Below are 17,752 nucleotides of genomic sequence, written 5' to 3'. Positions count from 1 at the left end.
TTATCCTCTACTTTAAAGAGTTAATTTTAAGATCTTTAAATTTTGGTTTCTAGTTTAAGACATAGACTGAGCTATATACTTCTATCTACCTTTGTCAAAGCCCCACTTGTTATAGAAAATATAGTTTATTAAAAAAAAAAAGTTAAGTCTTAACAGCTCTAAACAAACAAGAAAGGGTGCCATCAGTGGAGCAGGACATTTCAGAAGTCTCAGAAAGGTAGGAAATAAAGAGGTATTAACCAGAGACATTAAAAAACGCCCAAAACAGTGATCCCACAGCCCAAGACACTGCAGTAAGTATGGGTCTTCCCTAGAGAGCCCTAGAGAAGCTTTAAACCCAGGAGTTAGCATATTCCCATACCCCTGGCTACAAATAGAGAATGCAAAAATACAGGGTGGTATATCAGGGTCATTCATTAAAGAACTGCCTTCACAAACAGCTGGACATACTGATTGTCTCTTCATACAAACAAACCACACACACATACACAGCATAACAGTGGCTTTTACTCTCATGCCAACTGTTCTTTAAAGAAAGTGGCCATTCTGACTGGAAAGGGCTCCTAATAAGGGCACTGGGGCTTGGAAGAAAAGCTGTGATGGAGCTAACTTGAGGCTTCAAAACCAACATAGAGAGGGTAGAAAAGAAAAGCAACCCTTCCCCAAAGCAACCCCAGAGTAGCAGCAGCCTTAATTTGGCAGTTGTGTCACGATAGAGCCCCCAACACCTGCACATTCTCTGAACTGTGGCATACTCAAGGCCCCCTACTTTTTAAAAATTGAAGTATAGCTGATTTACAATGTTATGTTAGTTTCTGGTGTACAACAGTGATTCAGCCATATATATATACATGTATGTATATACACACATACACACATTCTTTTTCATTATAGGTTATTATGAGATACTGAATATAGTTTCCTGTGCTATACCCTAGGACTCTGTTGTTTATGTTTTATATACAGTAGCTTGTATCTACTAATCCCAAACTCCTAATTTATCCCCTCACTTTCCCCTCTGATAACTATAAATTTGTTTTCTATGTCTGTGAGTCTTTCTGTTTTGTAAACAAGTTCATCTGTATCATTTTTTTAGATTCCACATTTAAGTGATATAATGTGATATTTATCTTTCTCAGTCTGACTTACTTCACTTAGTTTGATAATCTCTAAGTCCATCCATGTTGCTGCAAATGGCATTATTTCATTCTTTTTTATGACTGAGTAGTATTCCATTGTGTATATATACACAACTTCTTTATCCAACCATCTGTCAATGAACATTTTAGTTGCTTCCATGTCTTGGCTATTGTAAATAGTACTGCTATGAACATTGGGGTGCATGTATCTTTTTGAACTGGAGTTTCCTCCAGATATATGCCCAGGAATGGGATTGCTGGATCATATGGTAACTCTATTTTTAATTTTTAAAGGAATCTCTTCACTATCTTCCCACAGTGGCTGCACCAAATTACATTTCCACCAACCCTGTAGGAGGGTTCCCCTTTCTCCACACCCTTTCCAGCATTTAATGTTTGTGGACTTTTTAATGATGGCCATTCTGACTGGTGTGAGGTGATGCCTCATTGTAGTTTTGATTTATATTTCTCTGATAATTAGCGATACTGAACATCTTTTCATGTGCCTATTGGCCATCTAGATGTCTTCATTGCAGAAACGTCTGTTTAGGTCTTCTGCCCATTTTTTGATTGGGTTGTTATTGAGTTGCAAGAGCTGTTTGTACTTTCTGGAAATTAAGCCCTTGTCAGTAGCATTGTTTGCAAATATTTTCTCCTAGTCCATAGGTTGTCTTTTTGTTTTGTTTATGGTTTCCTTTGCTGTACAAAAGCTTATAAGGTTAATTAGGTTTCATTTGTTTATTTCTGCTTTTATTTTTATTGCCTTGGGAGACTGTAAAGGTCTCTTTTTTTTTTTTTCTGGAATAGTCCACAGGATGGCGGACTGCCTAAGCCCACTTTGGTGACCTCTCCAGTTCTGCTACCCAATACCCTACTGCCCCTCTGTAATGGGGGCTGCCTTATCATGCTCTCCCTGCTGAACTAGAGCTGCTCCTCCACCCCTACTCCCCATTCCAGTGTTTGCCTGGAGCACACGAAACTTGCATGACCTTTTGGACAGCTCTGTAGGGGCTTAGATACCTTTGCTGGGGGCTAGTCTCTTTCACTGATTTGGTTTCCCCAGACTTCTATCATGCTCAGACTCAACTCACTCCTCTCCACCTGGTGTGGCTGCTCCCAAAATGTCTCAGGTCTGGTTAATTCTGTTATGACAATCTTTTATCCTTCCCCTTCCCCTACTCCCTCTCTCTCCTCCTTATTCTCCCAGTCAGTGCATACCTTCACAATTTTGTTGCCTCCTACTCAGTAAAAATCATCTGTTTCAACCAGAACAAAACTTTATGCCAGAAAAACACAATAGGTATTTAAAAACCAGTTACTGAATACATTTCTAAAGTACTGAATTATATTGCAAGGGCAACAGTTTAAGCCTTATAAGAGTTAAAAGTCTAATGTAAAGAAAAGATTTTCTTTTTACTGATTTCAGAAAACTATCATTAAGCTTACCCTAAGATTACTGAGAGGAAAAACAAGAGAAAGTTGCAAACATTATTTATAGTTCTCCCAGCATAATAATAGCTCAAAAGAATACGAAGGGATTTAAGTACATGTTGGTTTCCTGACTTCCTGAAATTATGACCTTTTTCATAGACCAAAATAAAAGGGATACAGTTTTTTGATGAACATTAGGATATTGATCACTTAAATACTAATAGAAGGCTAATTTATGTTTTTCTCTAGCTGAGTTGACAGTTTAAAAAAATATGCATCTGATTCAGGAGACTCTCATTTCACAAAAGGGCATTAATGTACCAAAGCTTCTCATTAAATCCCATGGTTCAGTGGGACTCTGGCTTAAAACAATAAAGAACAGATTTACAGTTTCCCATTCATATCCAATACCTTTTCCTTCTATTTAGGAGGTCATAAAGCTGTCCACAGTAGATTTCATAGAAGCTGATCCACACAAAGAGGTGCCTTCTTGGCTGGGTCACTTCTAGCTGTCTGAAGATGTCTTTGGCAGCCAGAGCATACAGTCCCGGGTTCTGATGTGTTCCTATCATGGTGTAAGTCTTTCCTGCACCTGTCTGCCCATATGCAAAGCAAGTGGCATTGCCTCTGGGGGAAGAATTATTTGTATTACTTTTAAATATTAAGAGAAATGCTAATCTACACACATATTTTTAAATGACAAAAGACAGGTAGAAAAAGAATCCTTGACAAAATTAGGTATAAAACATAGAGTCCTTTAAGGAGAAGAGGGCTTTACATTATAAAAACATGGGAAGAGGAAAAAAATTCTCAAAGCAGTACATGAGTTTTTTAATAGAAATTTTTTATGGAACTGGTAAGACCATAAGACAACTAACTCTAGGAGATAAGCAAACAAAGACCACATGCTAGGTGCTTTAGGGGATCCCAGAGGGGGAAAAAAAAGTTAATTCTGAAAGATAAGTTTGGTGAAAGAAGTAATAGAGAATTAAATACAATGAATAATAGAAGATCATACAATAAATAGGATAGTGGTGACCACTCATTTGAATATTAAGGAAGTTCAGATAGAGGTAAAATAAATTTAAGCAAAATATTTAAAGGACTCACAAAAGATCTCTTAGGGTCTCAATTTTCATTTCTATCAATAAGTTACTGGGTTACTTGATTTCTAAGATCCCTTCTGGCCCTGATGTCCTATGATTCTAAGTGAGAGTCCCTATTCTTGCATGTGGCTATGTGTGTGTACACAAAACCCATATGAGTGTACAAAACTGCAGAATAAGAGGTGGACAGGAGAACTTGGAGACCAATTTGCCAGTCACAGTATGTTTTAGGAGGAGTTGAAGCCAAGATTACCTGAGTATTGTGGGTCCTATGTACTATGTAGTCCTAGTATTGTGTAGTACTAATGAGAGAGTAAACATAATGTTATGCAGTAAGTAGCTATTGCAGACTATTGAACGGGAATCACATGGATTAATGATAAAAGTAGCTACCTGCAGCAAGAAAAAAGTATTTATGGACACAGGGGAGGGGGAGGCAGAGAGATGAATACATAGAAGACAGACAGAAACCAAAAAAAGAGTGAAATGATAAGAGCAGAGGAACCATGAAAGTGTGAGAATCAAAAGAGGGGAGCTAACCAGATTTAAGCAGAGATCATTTACTCCTTGTCTTTTAAACCATGGCTCCCAGAAGTGTAAGCACTTGAATATACAGGCAGAGCCACAGTTAAGAAAAGAATTTCAGGAGGAAAATCTGAACACACTGAAGATCATCTAGCAGAATTAGAGTAGAGAATAATATCTACCTTATCTTCTGAGCATTTTACTGATGACCTATTTTCAAAAAACAACAGATGAAGAAATCTCCTATTACATTTACAGAACTTACCTAATAATTTCACTTAACTTGCAACTCTCTTATTTTTTATTGGTAATGTCTTAATATAAAAATTCTAACTTATTTTAGAAAACTACTCTCTCAAAAAGCACTCCCTAAATTTGGTGCATAAGAAATTGAACCTAAAAGAGATTTCACTTTTTTAGCCTGCTCATTGAAAAAAAAAATTGCTACACAACAATAAAAAGATAACACAAAAAACAGGCAAATGAAGATATCTGAATGGCCAATAAGCACATGAAAAGATGCTCAGTATCATTAGACACTGGGGAAATTAAAACTTAGAAACACAATGAAATAGAGTTCCATACCCATTAAATTGGCTAAAATAAAGAAGATTGACAATATCAAATATGGTGAGGATGCAGAACTACAATTCTCAAACACTGCTGTTGGGAATATAAAATAATTCATGGAAAATTGTTGAACACTTTCTTATAAACATACACCTATCCTATGACCCAGCAATTCCATTTCTAGGTTTCTATTCAAGATAAATTAAAACATGCTCATAAAAAGGCTTGTATAAAAATGTTCATACAGCTTTATTAAAAATACTCCACTGGAAACAACCCAAATGTTCATCAACAAGACAATGGATAAACAAACTGTGGTATATTCACAGGAGGGAATATTACTCAGCAATAAAACTATACATACATGCAACAACATGTACTAATATCAAAGAACATTATGCTAAGCAAGAAAGCCAGGCATAAAATGCATATTGTAATGATTCTATTTCTATGACATTCTAGAACAGGCAAAACTAATCTGTAGTGACAGAAAGCAAGTCAGTCATTATATAAGACCTGGTGGTGAAGGTAGGAGGATTAACTAAAAAGGGACACAAGAGAACATTCTAGGGTGATGGAAATGTTCTATACCTTGTTCCAGGTATTGATTACTTGGATACATACAACTATCAAAACTTATCAAATCTAAATATTTCTGTGCATCTTAATGTATGTAAATTATACCTCAATTTTTTTTAAAGTTATAAAAGTTATTTTAAAGAATAAAAATGAAAAACACTCTGAAATCAGCGACTCTAGCAGGCTGTTCAGCATTTTCTCTGTATCTGACTACATTTTAAATACACAACAGAAGCCCCTTGTACCTACTCTGACCCATTTAATATTAAGTGTGAACAATTATTTCAAAATTTAAAAAATACATCTATAAAAAATGGGCAATAGTCATTTATCTTATTCCAGTGAAAAAAAATAAACTATAGCCAGAATACATGATTCCTATTATCATCAAAAGTTCAAACTAAGTACAACCACTTAAACCTTTTTATTCAGGACTTTGATGATATAGTATTGTTGACAGCTTATATTTTTTCACTAAGCACAGAGAATCAATATTATCAGTGTAAAAGGAAATTTTGCTGAATATTTCTAAATGCTTTATGAATCCAATAAATAGAGACACTGAATTTTCCACAAGAGTCTAATTCACTAGGTCAAAACACAATTTCACATTTAATTCAAAACAATTGAAAAGCATAAGTGGTATTTATAAAAAATAAGACTTATGGAAAATAGAAAATACAAAGCAAGATAAGCAAATAATTTCTATCATACCCATTGAAAATATGCTGAATGAGTGGGTGAGTAGTCTTCATGTATACATCTCGATTGGTGCATGCCTCACCAAAGACTTCATCAAAATAAAAAACATGCTGAAAAAGAAATTTGATTTTTATAGAAAGAGACACTTACTGGATTTTCTTCACCACTATTCTAGCTAATACATGATAAAGGTGCAAATATATTTTTAACTATCGTAACTGTCCATGACAAACTTAGAGATAAATAAGCAATCATTAACTGTCAAATGACAGAGCCTTCTTTTACTTGAGATCTCTGTAGACAACCATTTTTTTTTACTAGGAGAAGGAGGCAATTAGGTTTCTTTATCTATTTATTAAATGGAGGTACTGGGGATTGAACCCAGGACCTCATGTATGCTAAGCACACATTCTACCACTTAGCTATATGCTCCCCTCAACATATTCTTATTATATAAAAATTAAGCCACACAATTTTCGTTCTCTCTTAAGGGAAGTAAACTGATGAGGACACCAGTGAGCCAATCCTCCTACTGCGTAGGAAAGAAACTGAATTCTATGGAGATTATCCTCATAGCTCAGCTGGGGCCAGCATACTTGAAATTTGGGGGGGAATTCTAGAGGAAGATCTTCATTCCCTAATCACATAGCTTAACTCAGAATTCCATAAATATTTACTGCTCAGCTAGTAGCATGTATATTGCAGCAGACACTTCCAAGGGACCCAAAGATACAGACATTACCCTTCCATTACACCACCTCACTATTTAAAGATGTTAATCCAGACAAGTATACAAATGACCATGAGGCAGAAAAAACTTGAGAGATAAAGTACGTGCGGAACAAAAGAAAAACAATCTTCTCTGACTGGGAAAGACATTATGAAAAAGACTGTACTGAAAAATGGGCCACGGGGGAAGAAGAGGAATTTAAGAGGTAGAGACTGAGGCAGGGAAGGTATTCAAGGCACTGGGGAAACATGAGCAAAGAGTCAAAGCAGGAAAGCACAAAAAATGTTTAGAGGACAGGGAGGATTCAACGTGTCTAAAATACAGGAACTTGTTAGGTAGAAAAGTGAAATAGAAGACTAGAATAATGAGTTAGGACTATGTTGTAGCGGTTTTCGGATACCAGCCTTAAGGGAGGGGTGGAATGCTTATATTTAATTCAGTAAAAGTGGAAAGACTTTGCAAAGGAAAGGGATAATCTAAGCCACTTTATTGGAAGACTTCATACTATGAATGGATCAGGAACAAGAACACTAGTAATTCAGTGGTGAGATTAAGAAGGGTCTCAATTAGACGATGATAATGGAAACAAAAGAGATTGATGCATGAGAAATTTGGCAACTGACTGAGTGTGGATGCTGGGGAGAGAAAGGGGTTCAAGACAATTCCCAAGTGAAAAACCATAGTAATCTGAAAGAAGAGAGATAGGGGACCACATTAAATTGGGTCTGGAAAACATTAGTTCAGCAGCCATAATTATTTACATAATTTAGAGGCTTACCATGTTGGCCGCCCAACCATATCTGAGTAAGAAATACTAATACTTTCATGTAGCATAATGGCAGTCCATATACAATGATTGAGAGATGAGGCCCTACCTTCTGCTACCTTTTGGGTCTGTTCTAAATATTCAGTTAAGAAAAAATTTTATGGGCAAATCTAGAAAAGTAGACTTTAGCCAATTTATTGTGGGTCACTACCTCAAGTTCGATTCTGTTTCATGTACCATTACATTAGAATGGAAATTTGTTAGATCTGAGAAGAAATTGGGGCCACAAAGTCAAATTTATCTGTTAGAAAAAAATCTCCAGAAGTTTGGGGTGAGAAAAAAATGAATCTGTGCAGCATGATAAAGAGATCTGTGAACTTCTAGTGCTCTGAAAAATGTGAGTGGTTTTAAGAGCAGTAAAATGTAACTGTTGAATCTGGGTGACAGGTACATGGGGGTTCATTATACTTTTGATTAAGCTTAAAATGGCGATAATAAAGAGTAAAATGTATTTCTAAAATCTGACTTTAATGGACATGATTTATATCTAATTCATAACTGGTCTTTAAGCAAGGAGACAAATACATTCTTTGCTCAAATATCACTGTAGGTTTTTTAGTTAAGTATGAAGTCAAAAGCATTTCTTGCATTTCTAAGGAAAATAAGAAAAAAATAAACAGAAGTAAATGTGGGAGTACTTTTTTGGGGGCTTTATTTCACTGAGTATATGGCTATTCTTCCTCTCCTGTAAGTACTCTTGAGTAAATGCCTTTGAAAGCACTTATTAAAGGGACTAGTATTTTTCCTTCCACTAGGATTGAAGTATTATTTTTCTAGTACTTTTGTTAAGTATCTTTTATATGTGAAAATGCAAGATTATGATTCATAAAGTCCTTTGCATCACATACACTTTCATTTAATTATATTTTATCAATGAGGTTGGATTAACATTCACTTTAGCCTTGATGTGATCAGAGTTGCATAGTTTATTTTTTAAATAAGTTTTTTTCAGATTATAAATGTATCTATAGACTATCTCTGGAAAGATACACTTAGAACAAGTAATACTGGTTGTCTTCAAGGAGGAAATGGGATTCGAGATACTCTTCATTGCATACCCTTTTGATTTTGAAATAGATAAATTTATCCCATTCAAAAGTATTTTTTATGTAAGAGTAACACAGCTGATTGCAGAAAAAATTTTAAACATGGATAACAGAGAAGAAAATCAAAATTTGTACATCTTACTACCCAGAGAATGTCACTATTGACTTTTTGATATATTTTATTACCATCTTTTTTTCCTATATACTTTTCTCTTTAAGAAATTGGACTGAAACACATGTAGATTTGTTTCCTTGTTTTTTCACTTACTATGTTAATATAAAATTTAATGGTAAGGACAGCATACTACATGTATATGATCATATATACTAAGCAATAGAAGATTTGAAAGGATAGGATATTTAATTAAAGAACATATAAACCTATTGCTTGAATTCCTGAATAAATTTTAAAATAAAACCCAAAGAATCTGAGATCAATATTTATTTGCTATGTTTGCTATGAACCTCCCTTTTCTTCTTTCTACTTAAGGAAGAAAAAGAGGGAGAAAAAAGGCCTCCCAACACTTATATATCATAAGCATTGATAGGTAAGGACTTTGACCTATGAGAGCAAAGGTCTAAAGTTCAAACAGCAGAGAAAGTGCTATGGAAACTATAGGGATTCAATAAGTATTGATCAATGATAATGACAAAGTAAGCTTATTGTGTTGTGGGATAAAGGAAAAATACAAAAGATAAGATGATGCCTCCTTAAGAGAATTACTGTGACAGAAGCATCATTAAGGCAGTCTTGGGTAGATGGTGATTGGATAGGGCTATTACTATGGCTATAAGTAGCCATGGAACTAGATAGCATTACAACTAATTGGTCATTTGCACCATCTTCAATATAAATACCTCCCACCTAGACCTAATAGATTGTACATTGACCAGCAATCGATAAGACTGTTAAAGTGATTGGGTGAGTTATAGAGTGGCCTAGTAATTTAGTGCCCATAGAAAGACTCAGTGGATTATCTTGAATGTTACTGTGAAATCTAATTTTGGTAACCAAAGAAAAAGAAGAACAATGCAACAGTTAAAGAGGGGAGAGTGTTAACAAGCTGACCTCAGTATTTAAGAATTTATTCCAGTGAGTAAAATCTCAGCTGATTAAGGTGAACTGCCTGCACACCAGATTACTCACTATTTTTTTCTATCAGTCACTGGGTTTTGAAGAGAGCAATACAGAGAATAGAATGGACATAATATGAACATTCAGGGAGGCAGATTCAGAGTAAGAGAAACTCCGAATTCCCAAATCTTAACATCTGGTGGATTATTCCCTAACTATTTAGATTATTCATAATTGCTTCATAATTTTAACCTAAATTATGATATCTTCCATCTACAGAGTTTGCTGTTTTCATAAGAGACTGAGTTACTGCAAGGGTACCTATCAGCTTGGAATAAACTCTTTCCAAACCAAACCCTTTATCCTTAGACTCATCATAATCATTCAGGCAGGGAATGAACATTTTTTATGTGTCTGAGCTACTAGTGTTTTATTTAAACTTATAAATCCTTATATGTTCAATGTGAAATCAGATCCCTGGATTATATTTACTCATTGTAATTTAGCTTGTATAAACTGGCTTGCTCAGGAGCCCAATTTCCACCAAATTAAGTCTAAATCCAAGCACAACTAAGAATCAAAATAAACAGCTGGCTGGCAATCTGGGGTCTTGTTGCTCAAAAATATATCCTCCATCATGAAACTCCAGACTCACACTCAGCAAAATGAGAGGTTCACAATGTGAGAGACAGGACAGAATTGAGACTAACTGTGTGATCATCTTATGGTCACTCTGGAGCATATGCTCAGTGATTAGTCTTGCCTACCACCAATTCATTATTTAAATTCTTTTAATTCCCTCATTCCCCCCCTTTTCTGGCTAAATGTGTACAATTAAATTCACATAAAGCATGTTAAGTGAATAATGTATGATGCAACTCGATTGCACAAGAGTGGAGGAACTATGTTTTTGTATTTCTCACTGCACTATATTTAAAAAAAAAATGAAGGCTCAGGGTTATCAATGACTTAATGCAATGTCACATCAGGAATGGATGCCAACACTAGAACCAGAAACTGGATTTCAGAATTTGTACTGAAACAAAAAGCAAAACATTGATACTTGATAATATTAGTTCCAAACACAGAAGGAAAGCATCATACCTGCAGAATATATTGTGTGAGGTCAACTGCTTCTTTCTTCTCATGAACAAGTAGAGTTTCTCTGTCTTCTACAGTAATAATATTCATTTCTCCACGACGTAACTCCCTCATGCACAGAGGGCGTTTTCGAACACAAACTCTGATTTTCTCCATCTCAGTCCAAGGATTCTCTTTCTCTGAGGTGTTCTGTCTGATATATAAGTGGGCTTTAATTTTTAATAGGATAAAGCTACTAAATTTTTAATAAGGATAAAGCTACTTAAGGTCAAAGTATCAGCATACTTTGTTATATATTAGGTGTAATACACACACATATAGTATGTGTTACACACTGAAGTGTTGAAAGTTCTGAGAAGTTCTTTTATTAGCTATAAATACTCCTGATTACTTCTATCTCCATCTCTACTCCACCCCACCCAATGTCTCTTACTCCTTTCAATCCAATTATTATTGTACATTTACTGTTTTCTTGACCATTCAATCTAATTTTTTTTAAATCCTACCTGGGTTTATTTAATAACTTGAATTTGGTGACTGGTTTCAATGTTCTTTCCTCGTTTCTCCCAGGTATATTCTGGCCCTCCCTTTGTCCTGTTTTCTTACTACTTCTTTTTGCCCACCCCAATAGGTATTTATTTGTTAGAACACAATCCTGTATTTCTTCTTCCTGGGACAATTTTATTACTGGTGCTGTCCACCACTAATTAACCCTTCTATTCAGACACATTTCTTCTCTGGCTGGCTTCAGTGGACTCATCAACCTTAACATCCAGAATATTTGAGGCAATTTTCCTTGGGTTAAGGATACAAAATTCATCAATTTACTAGTTGAGTCCAATGGTGGTATAAATGCATATATTCAAGAACTGACCACTTACCTATGTAGAAATGCCTCTTAAGCAAGGTAACCAGAAAACAGAATTCTTGAAATAGATGTTTTATCAGGATAAATGCCTTTGGCACATATACTAAGAATGTCTTAGTGGGACAAATTATTCCCTTCCTTTACTCTTTAGAATTTGATTAATAGCCCCTAAAAAGCCTTTTATAATAGATTTTACACAGGATATTTCACTATATAATTGTTTCATATCAATTTCAATTTTGTGAGCCCTCCAACTGACTGGAAAATTATTTCTTGCCAGGATCTAAATTAGTAAAAAGTAGCAAATAAAATTTCTAATATAATGCATAAAGGACTACTTAAGGCTTTTAAAGCATTTTTTTTTAACCAACCTATAGTAGACGTCTAAAAAATGTACCATTTTGACATTAAAGGTAGCAAAATCTTGACAATCATCAAAAGTGAATGACGGGCATATGGGAGTTCATTGTTCTATTCTTCTTCTTTTGCATGTTAGATTTTTTATAAGAAAAAACTTTCAATGCATCCTAAATTTTAACAGGGGCCTTGTGTCAAGATCTCTAGTTGCTGGTATTAATAACCTAATCACATAAAGCTAATCAAAGAGGGTAGAAAATGTCCTTTTAAAAACTGACCAGCAATTCTAGGATTGGTTATATGGACAAAAGAACTATAGTTTTCAAGTTCAAGAGGCAAAAAGGAATGAATGTTTTTCTAAAAGGCTCCGGTTTTAATGTCCAATCTTCCCTTGAAGAAATAAACTCTGTCTGACTTGCAAAAAGTTAAGACAGCTGGAATTAGATCTTAAATAAGTCAGGGCAACCAGTTATCTCCAAATGTCTTAAACTTTTAGTAAAATTCTGAGGCCAGTAATTCATTTGGAACTTTCCTAATTTAAGGTATCCAGAGACTGCTCTTTGGATCCAGATGACTCACTAATAGGAAGCTTTAAGTTGGTGAGTTTCTCAGGGTTCTGAAATTCTGACTCCTACTTAGGGTTAGGGTGAGAAGACAATATTGAGAATTACTGGAGAAAATATACTTTTTTTACCTCCATTTCTCTAATATAATAAGGAATGGGAAGAGTGACATAAAAATGATATAAAAAAGGTGAAGAAAGCTCAATTGGATGCTTTCATTCTGGGCCTGCCATGTATAAACCTCTGTGTTTATACATGGTTTATATGGTTTATAAAGGTTTATATGGTTGTCTGTCTTCCCACTCACCCTGCCCTCTAAGAGTCTGAGAGCCTCCAGATATCCTAGTTATCTTCATATCTAGAATCAGATCAAGCAGAGGTGGTACTTTACATTTGCTAAATAAATAAAATAGCAATATTTAAACAAAAATATCCCTTCTATCTGAATAAATAATGCAAATTAATATCTGTATTCCATTTACAAATAATTCCAATTTAGATTTCTATGTGTTGCTCAATAAAAGACTGTAACATTCAAGAAAGTATTTGTTTTTTCACCACCGAGTTAACCAACAGGACAGCACGTCATTTATGGTCATAAAATAATCTAGTTTTTTTACAGTTAAAAGAAAACAGGACTGTTTTGCTAAACCAAAACAAACAAAAAGAAGTTTTTAGAAACACTATCGAATTAACTTGTGTTTCAAATTACTAAGGTATTTTTACCTTTAAAATTGGGTATTCTATTTTTGTAGAATTAAAAGAACTAGTTGGTTATGAAATCCTCTGAAATCTTAGCCAACGTTAAGACCAGATGTAAATACTTTAAGCTATGAACAATAACCTTTATTTTTTAAAAAATGTGGCTTAAGAATGTATTTTGTTTCTCCATAATTCACCAGCTATACTTTTTAAAATAATAAAACAAGCAATAAATGTTTTTTTTTTAAAAGAACATGTTTTCTATTATACCAAGGCAAGTATTAGGGATTACTCAATATTTCGCCTCACAGGGACCTTCAAATTCTAACTTGAAGCAGCAGGTGAAAATAACTTATTGTCACCCTGACTCTCAAACTCTAAACTCCATTAAAGGTGTCTTACTCTTTGCAATGACCAAAATCATCTGTTCTTCCAAGGCTGAAATTGTAGAAAGCACTCAAAATCAGGACCATATTTCAATATGTGCAGGTAAACTAATTGCTCCAAAGACCAATTCAACTACATGCTCTTTGTTTTAAGCTCCATGTCTCCTGGTTGAAGTGAATTTGATAACCTTAAAATAAAAAACCCCATGAATTGTGTAATTTTTTTCTACTGCAGAGGCTAGTTAGCTTTTTTACCTTCATGGATGCACTAGATATATCATGTTACACTATAATAAATAATAAAAATAGGTCTGCTACAAGAAAAATAGCAGACCCTGGCAAGTAGCAGCTGCTTGGTGTGCATGAACAATATCATCTTCCTCCTATCTGCAAAGTCCAAATTCGTCATTAATTTCCCCCCATCAAGGTACTTCTATTATCACTGCAGAGATATTCACTATCATTTTCTGTAAGGAATAGTTGCTCCCCTCTGGTCATAGAGAAGCCTGCCCTTGCCTGAAACTAACCTCCCTCCAAAAAAAAAGAAAAAAGATAAAAATAAATGATTACCTGATACAGGAATGAGGGATTCCATAGTTATACCCTGAAACACGAGAGACTCTTTGAATAATGGGAATATCACAATCCCCCTGTATTGGAGAAAAGTGATTTGATGAAAAGAGTGAAGTGTTGGTTTCTGTTTGTACATAGGAATCAGCAGCTGTGGCATTCAGAATTCTTGCTTTTGTATGGTACTGGGAATCATCTGGTAGTATGTGTTCCATTACTTTTAGGTAACTAGACTTCTGTTCACTTGCAGAAAAATCTGATAAATCGCACAGTTCAAATTCATTGTTGCTGGTAGCTCTGTCTTTGTTGTCGGCAGGAGAATCAAAATGCAGTTGCCTGCGAGGGCCAGATCTGGGTTTCTGAGGCTTGATGCACAGGCTGCTTGTCTGAAGAGGATACTCTGGGCTACTGACTGCTTTATCTTCTTCCTGCATAATCTTTATGATTTTGATGAGTTGGAAGAGACGTTTTCGGTCGTTCATGTCATGGACTCCCAATTTGGAGTAGTCTTTCATTGTAACATTGGCTAATTCATCTATTTTGTGAAGGCCAAGGGCAGTAAAATGAGGATAATACTGTGCTAACTCAGCTTCACAAAGACATTCATACAACCAGGATGTCATTTTTGGGAATGGGTTTCTATAAATTCTGAAGAGGAAAAAAAAAAGCTCATTCACTTGAAATATAGTAGATGTAATATAATCATTCCTCTAAAAATTGAAAACCAGGAAAGAAACATGCAGAAAAATCCATTCTAGCATATCAGGTTTTCAATAAATATATTTTTCTTCTAAAATGATTAAACAGCACAGCGTAAAATAAACAAAGATGCTTATAATGCATTTGTAGTAACAGATGTAATTTGTCTATCTGCTTAATAAAGAGAGACCTTTTTTTTAAAGAGACTTTCAGTTGTATATATACACAGGTACATGCACACACATACAAAACACAAGTCACTTACTTATTTATAGGGAGTTCCTTGCAACCTTGCACTGGCTACTTAACACATACCACAGACTACTGAAACCTTGTTCCCAACTGCTGATTGTTACAGGACTAATTTTAGATGTTCAAGTTAATGTCAAGGCATGTTGCACAACTGTTTCTCCTGATTAATGAACAAAGGGTAAGAACTCTTTCAGAATGGAAAGCAGAATTAAATAGCAGACCACAGAGGTTTGTAAACAAATATAACTCAGAGGAAATCACATTTGTATCTGCTGAGTACTGGTAGAAGTTAGTTGAATAAGGAAGTAAAAATATCATTAATTTAGAATCTACTAATTCAGGATTTCAGATCATTCTAAAAGGTAGGTGGTTGTAGATGTCTACCTATACAAAATATGAAAAAAGGATTTACCTAGGAAATTAATAGTACGGTCAGGATTTTAAATACATGTACATTAAAATGCTTAAAAACTTTTAACACCAAGCTATTTAATAAATACCAACAAATAATGTGGTAATAACACATAATCCTGGTCTATTATTAAAGCCAGGACCCTGAGGAATTCTCCAAATCTCTGTGATCAAGTTCAAGTTCATGAGAATATTCAAATTAAGTAAACTATGTACAGGAACCACATCACAATAAAGGTGTTTATTTAAAAAAAAAAGTAAGCAAACTACATTTTCTCTTAAAAATTTTTTTTAATAATTCAGTTTTTTCAAAATTCTATTAGTTCGTGGTAAAGCTTTTCTGTCTTTCATTTTAATTTATATTTTATTTTCATTCTGGGAGAAACAGAGAAAGAAGTCAGGGCCAGGTAATAAAGATGATTAAAGGACCTTGTGTAATTAACTTTGGAGGAAATGCTACTTAGGCTAAAGAAAAGGCCAAAGGGGCTAAGTATTACATTCTAAACTCATCCTGCCCTTTGCCATTTGTGGTAGATTGAAAAAAAAAAAAAAAGCCACAAATTCTTTGCAGGTCCTTCCATCAAGAGATGGAATTTATTTCTCCTGTTGCAGCTAGGCTGGCCTCATGACATGTTTTGGCCAACATAATGTGGTGGAAGTGACACTGTGCCTTCCATGCCTAGTCCTCAAGAGAGGCTTCCACTGTTCTCTAGGAACTCTTCTGCTACCATGTGAAGAAGCCCAGCCAACAGCCATCATCAAAGCCAGACATGAGAGAAGCCATCTAAAACTATTTAGCCCCACTGGCGCCACCAGATGACTGCAGCCATATGGGGTCCCAGGTGAGACCAAATGTAGCTAAGCCTAGCCCAAATATTTGACTCACAGAACTGTTAGCAAATAAAATGGTAATTGTTTTAAGCCACTAAATTTTGGGGTAGTTTACTACCAGCAGTAGATAACTGCAACACTGACTGCTTTCATGCCTTTTTAAATGCTGTATCTTTGCCTGAAATGTCCCCAACTCCCTCTGCCTCTTAAATGAGTCATGTCCATTCTTTTGAGATAGCTCAGTAGCTCCCCCTCATCCCCATGAAGCCTTCTTTCTTATCTCAGTCTCTTCTACCATTTCGCCACCAAGCACTCTACATAGTTAAACCAGGCCACCACTCAATCCCTTTACTACAGTTTCTTCTACCTGGAAAACCTGTCTTTCCCAGGAAAAGTCCTATTTATATTTTTCTTCTGTGTGGTATGCCCTGGCAAGGGATAACTGGTATTTCCTCTGTGCTTCAGTAATAACAATAATAGCAGCTAGTGTGTATTGAGCATTTATTACATACCAAGCACTGTTAACCTCCAAACGATACTATGAAATAGATAAATGTGTGACCTTCAGCAAGTTACTAATTTAATATCTCTGAAAATTTTTTCTCAATTGTAAAATGGAAAAACAATAGTCTCCACAGTTCCTAGGGTTAGGATTCAATGAGAAAACACTTGTAATAATGCAAATATTAATCAGCATGATGCCCAGTATATGCTTAGTGTTCAAGAAGTGTTGGTAGTTATTACTACTACGATTGTTATTTCTGTATTACTATCTTTACTACTTCACTCAGAACTTACAACAGAATAAGCCTTCAATGTTTTGCTGTGCTTTAGGTTATTTCTAAATAGTTATATTCCTCACTTGGCTTAGCCTAACCCAGGGGATCAGGTTAAGTGCTTTGCAGTCTTCTCAATTTCCACAGGCTGTACAAGATCCTGTATTTCACACACCTATGCCCTTGGCGACATGCCCTCCCAATCCAACTCTGATAACCATGGCTTCTACAGCAGCCCTTAATCAGTACACGTACAATACCAACATATTTACTTTGCAATGCTTGGATATCCCATATATCATGGGAGGGAAAGACGCTGGAGATAGCAGTAATCTGGGCATGCAAATTAAAGCAGCCAACAGCATGCTTCTACATAAACTGGCAGCATGGTGCTTTTTTGAGCCCGATAGTTAGCCTATGTTCTTTTGTTTTAATATTAGATATGATTCTTTGTACAAGTATAAAATGACATAGGTACAAAGTTATTCATTGTTTCACTTCATGCAA

General features: G+C 35.1%; 1 protein-coding gene across 1 annotated transcript in view; it reads right to left on the bottom strand.

Moving 5' to 3' along the window:
- The window catches only part of KIF24 (kinesin family member 24), a 60,230-nt gene that overhangs the window by 25,759 nt on the left and 16,719 nt on the right, over positions 1–17,752 (bottom strand). The window contains exons 2-5 of the mRNA XM_010975839.3: positions 14,277–14,924; positions 10,834–11,023; positions 6,065–6,162; positions 2,982–3,197 (exon numbers count right to left, since the gene is read on the bottom strand). Of these exons, the coding sequence (XP_010974141.3) occupies positions 2,982–3,197; positions 6,065–6,162; positions 10,834–11,023; positions 14,277–14,899 (1,127 nt within the window). The 5' untranslated portion in view covers positions 14,900–14,924. The remainder of the gene's footprint in view (positions 1–2,981; positions 3,198–6,064; positions 6,163–10,833; positions 11,024–14,276; positions 14,925–17,752) is intronic.

The sequence above is a fragment of the Camelus dromedarius genome, chromosome 10 (assembly GCF_036321535.1).
Source record: "Camelus dromedarius isolate mCamDro1 chromosome 10, mCamDro1.pat, whole genome shotgun sequence".
NCBI lineage: Eukaryota > Metazoa > Chordata > Mammalia > Artiodactyla > Camelidae > Camelus > Camelus dromedarius.
Note: the sequence above shows the minus strand (reverse complement) of the source record. Positions and strands in the feature narration are given on the sequence as shown.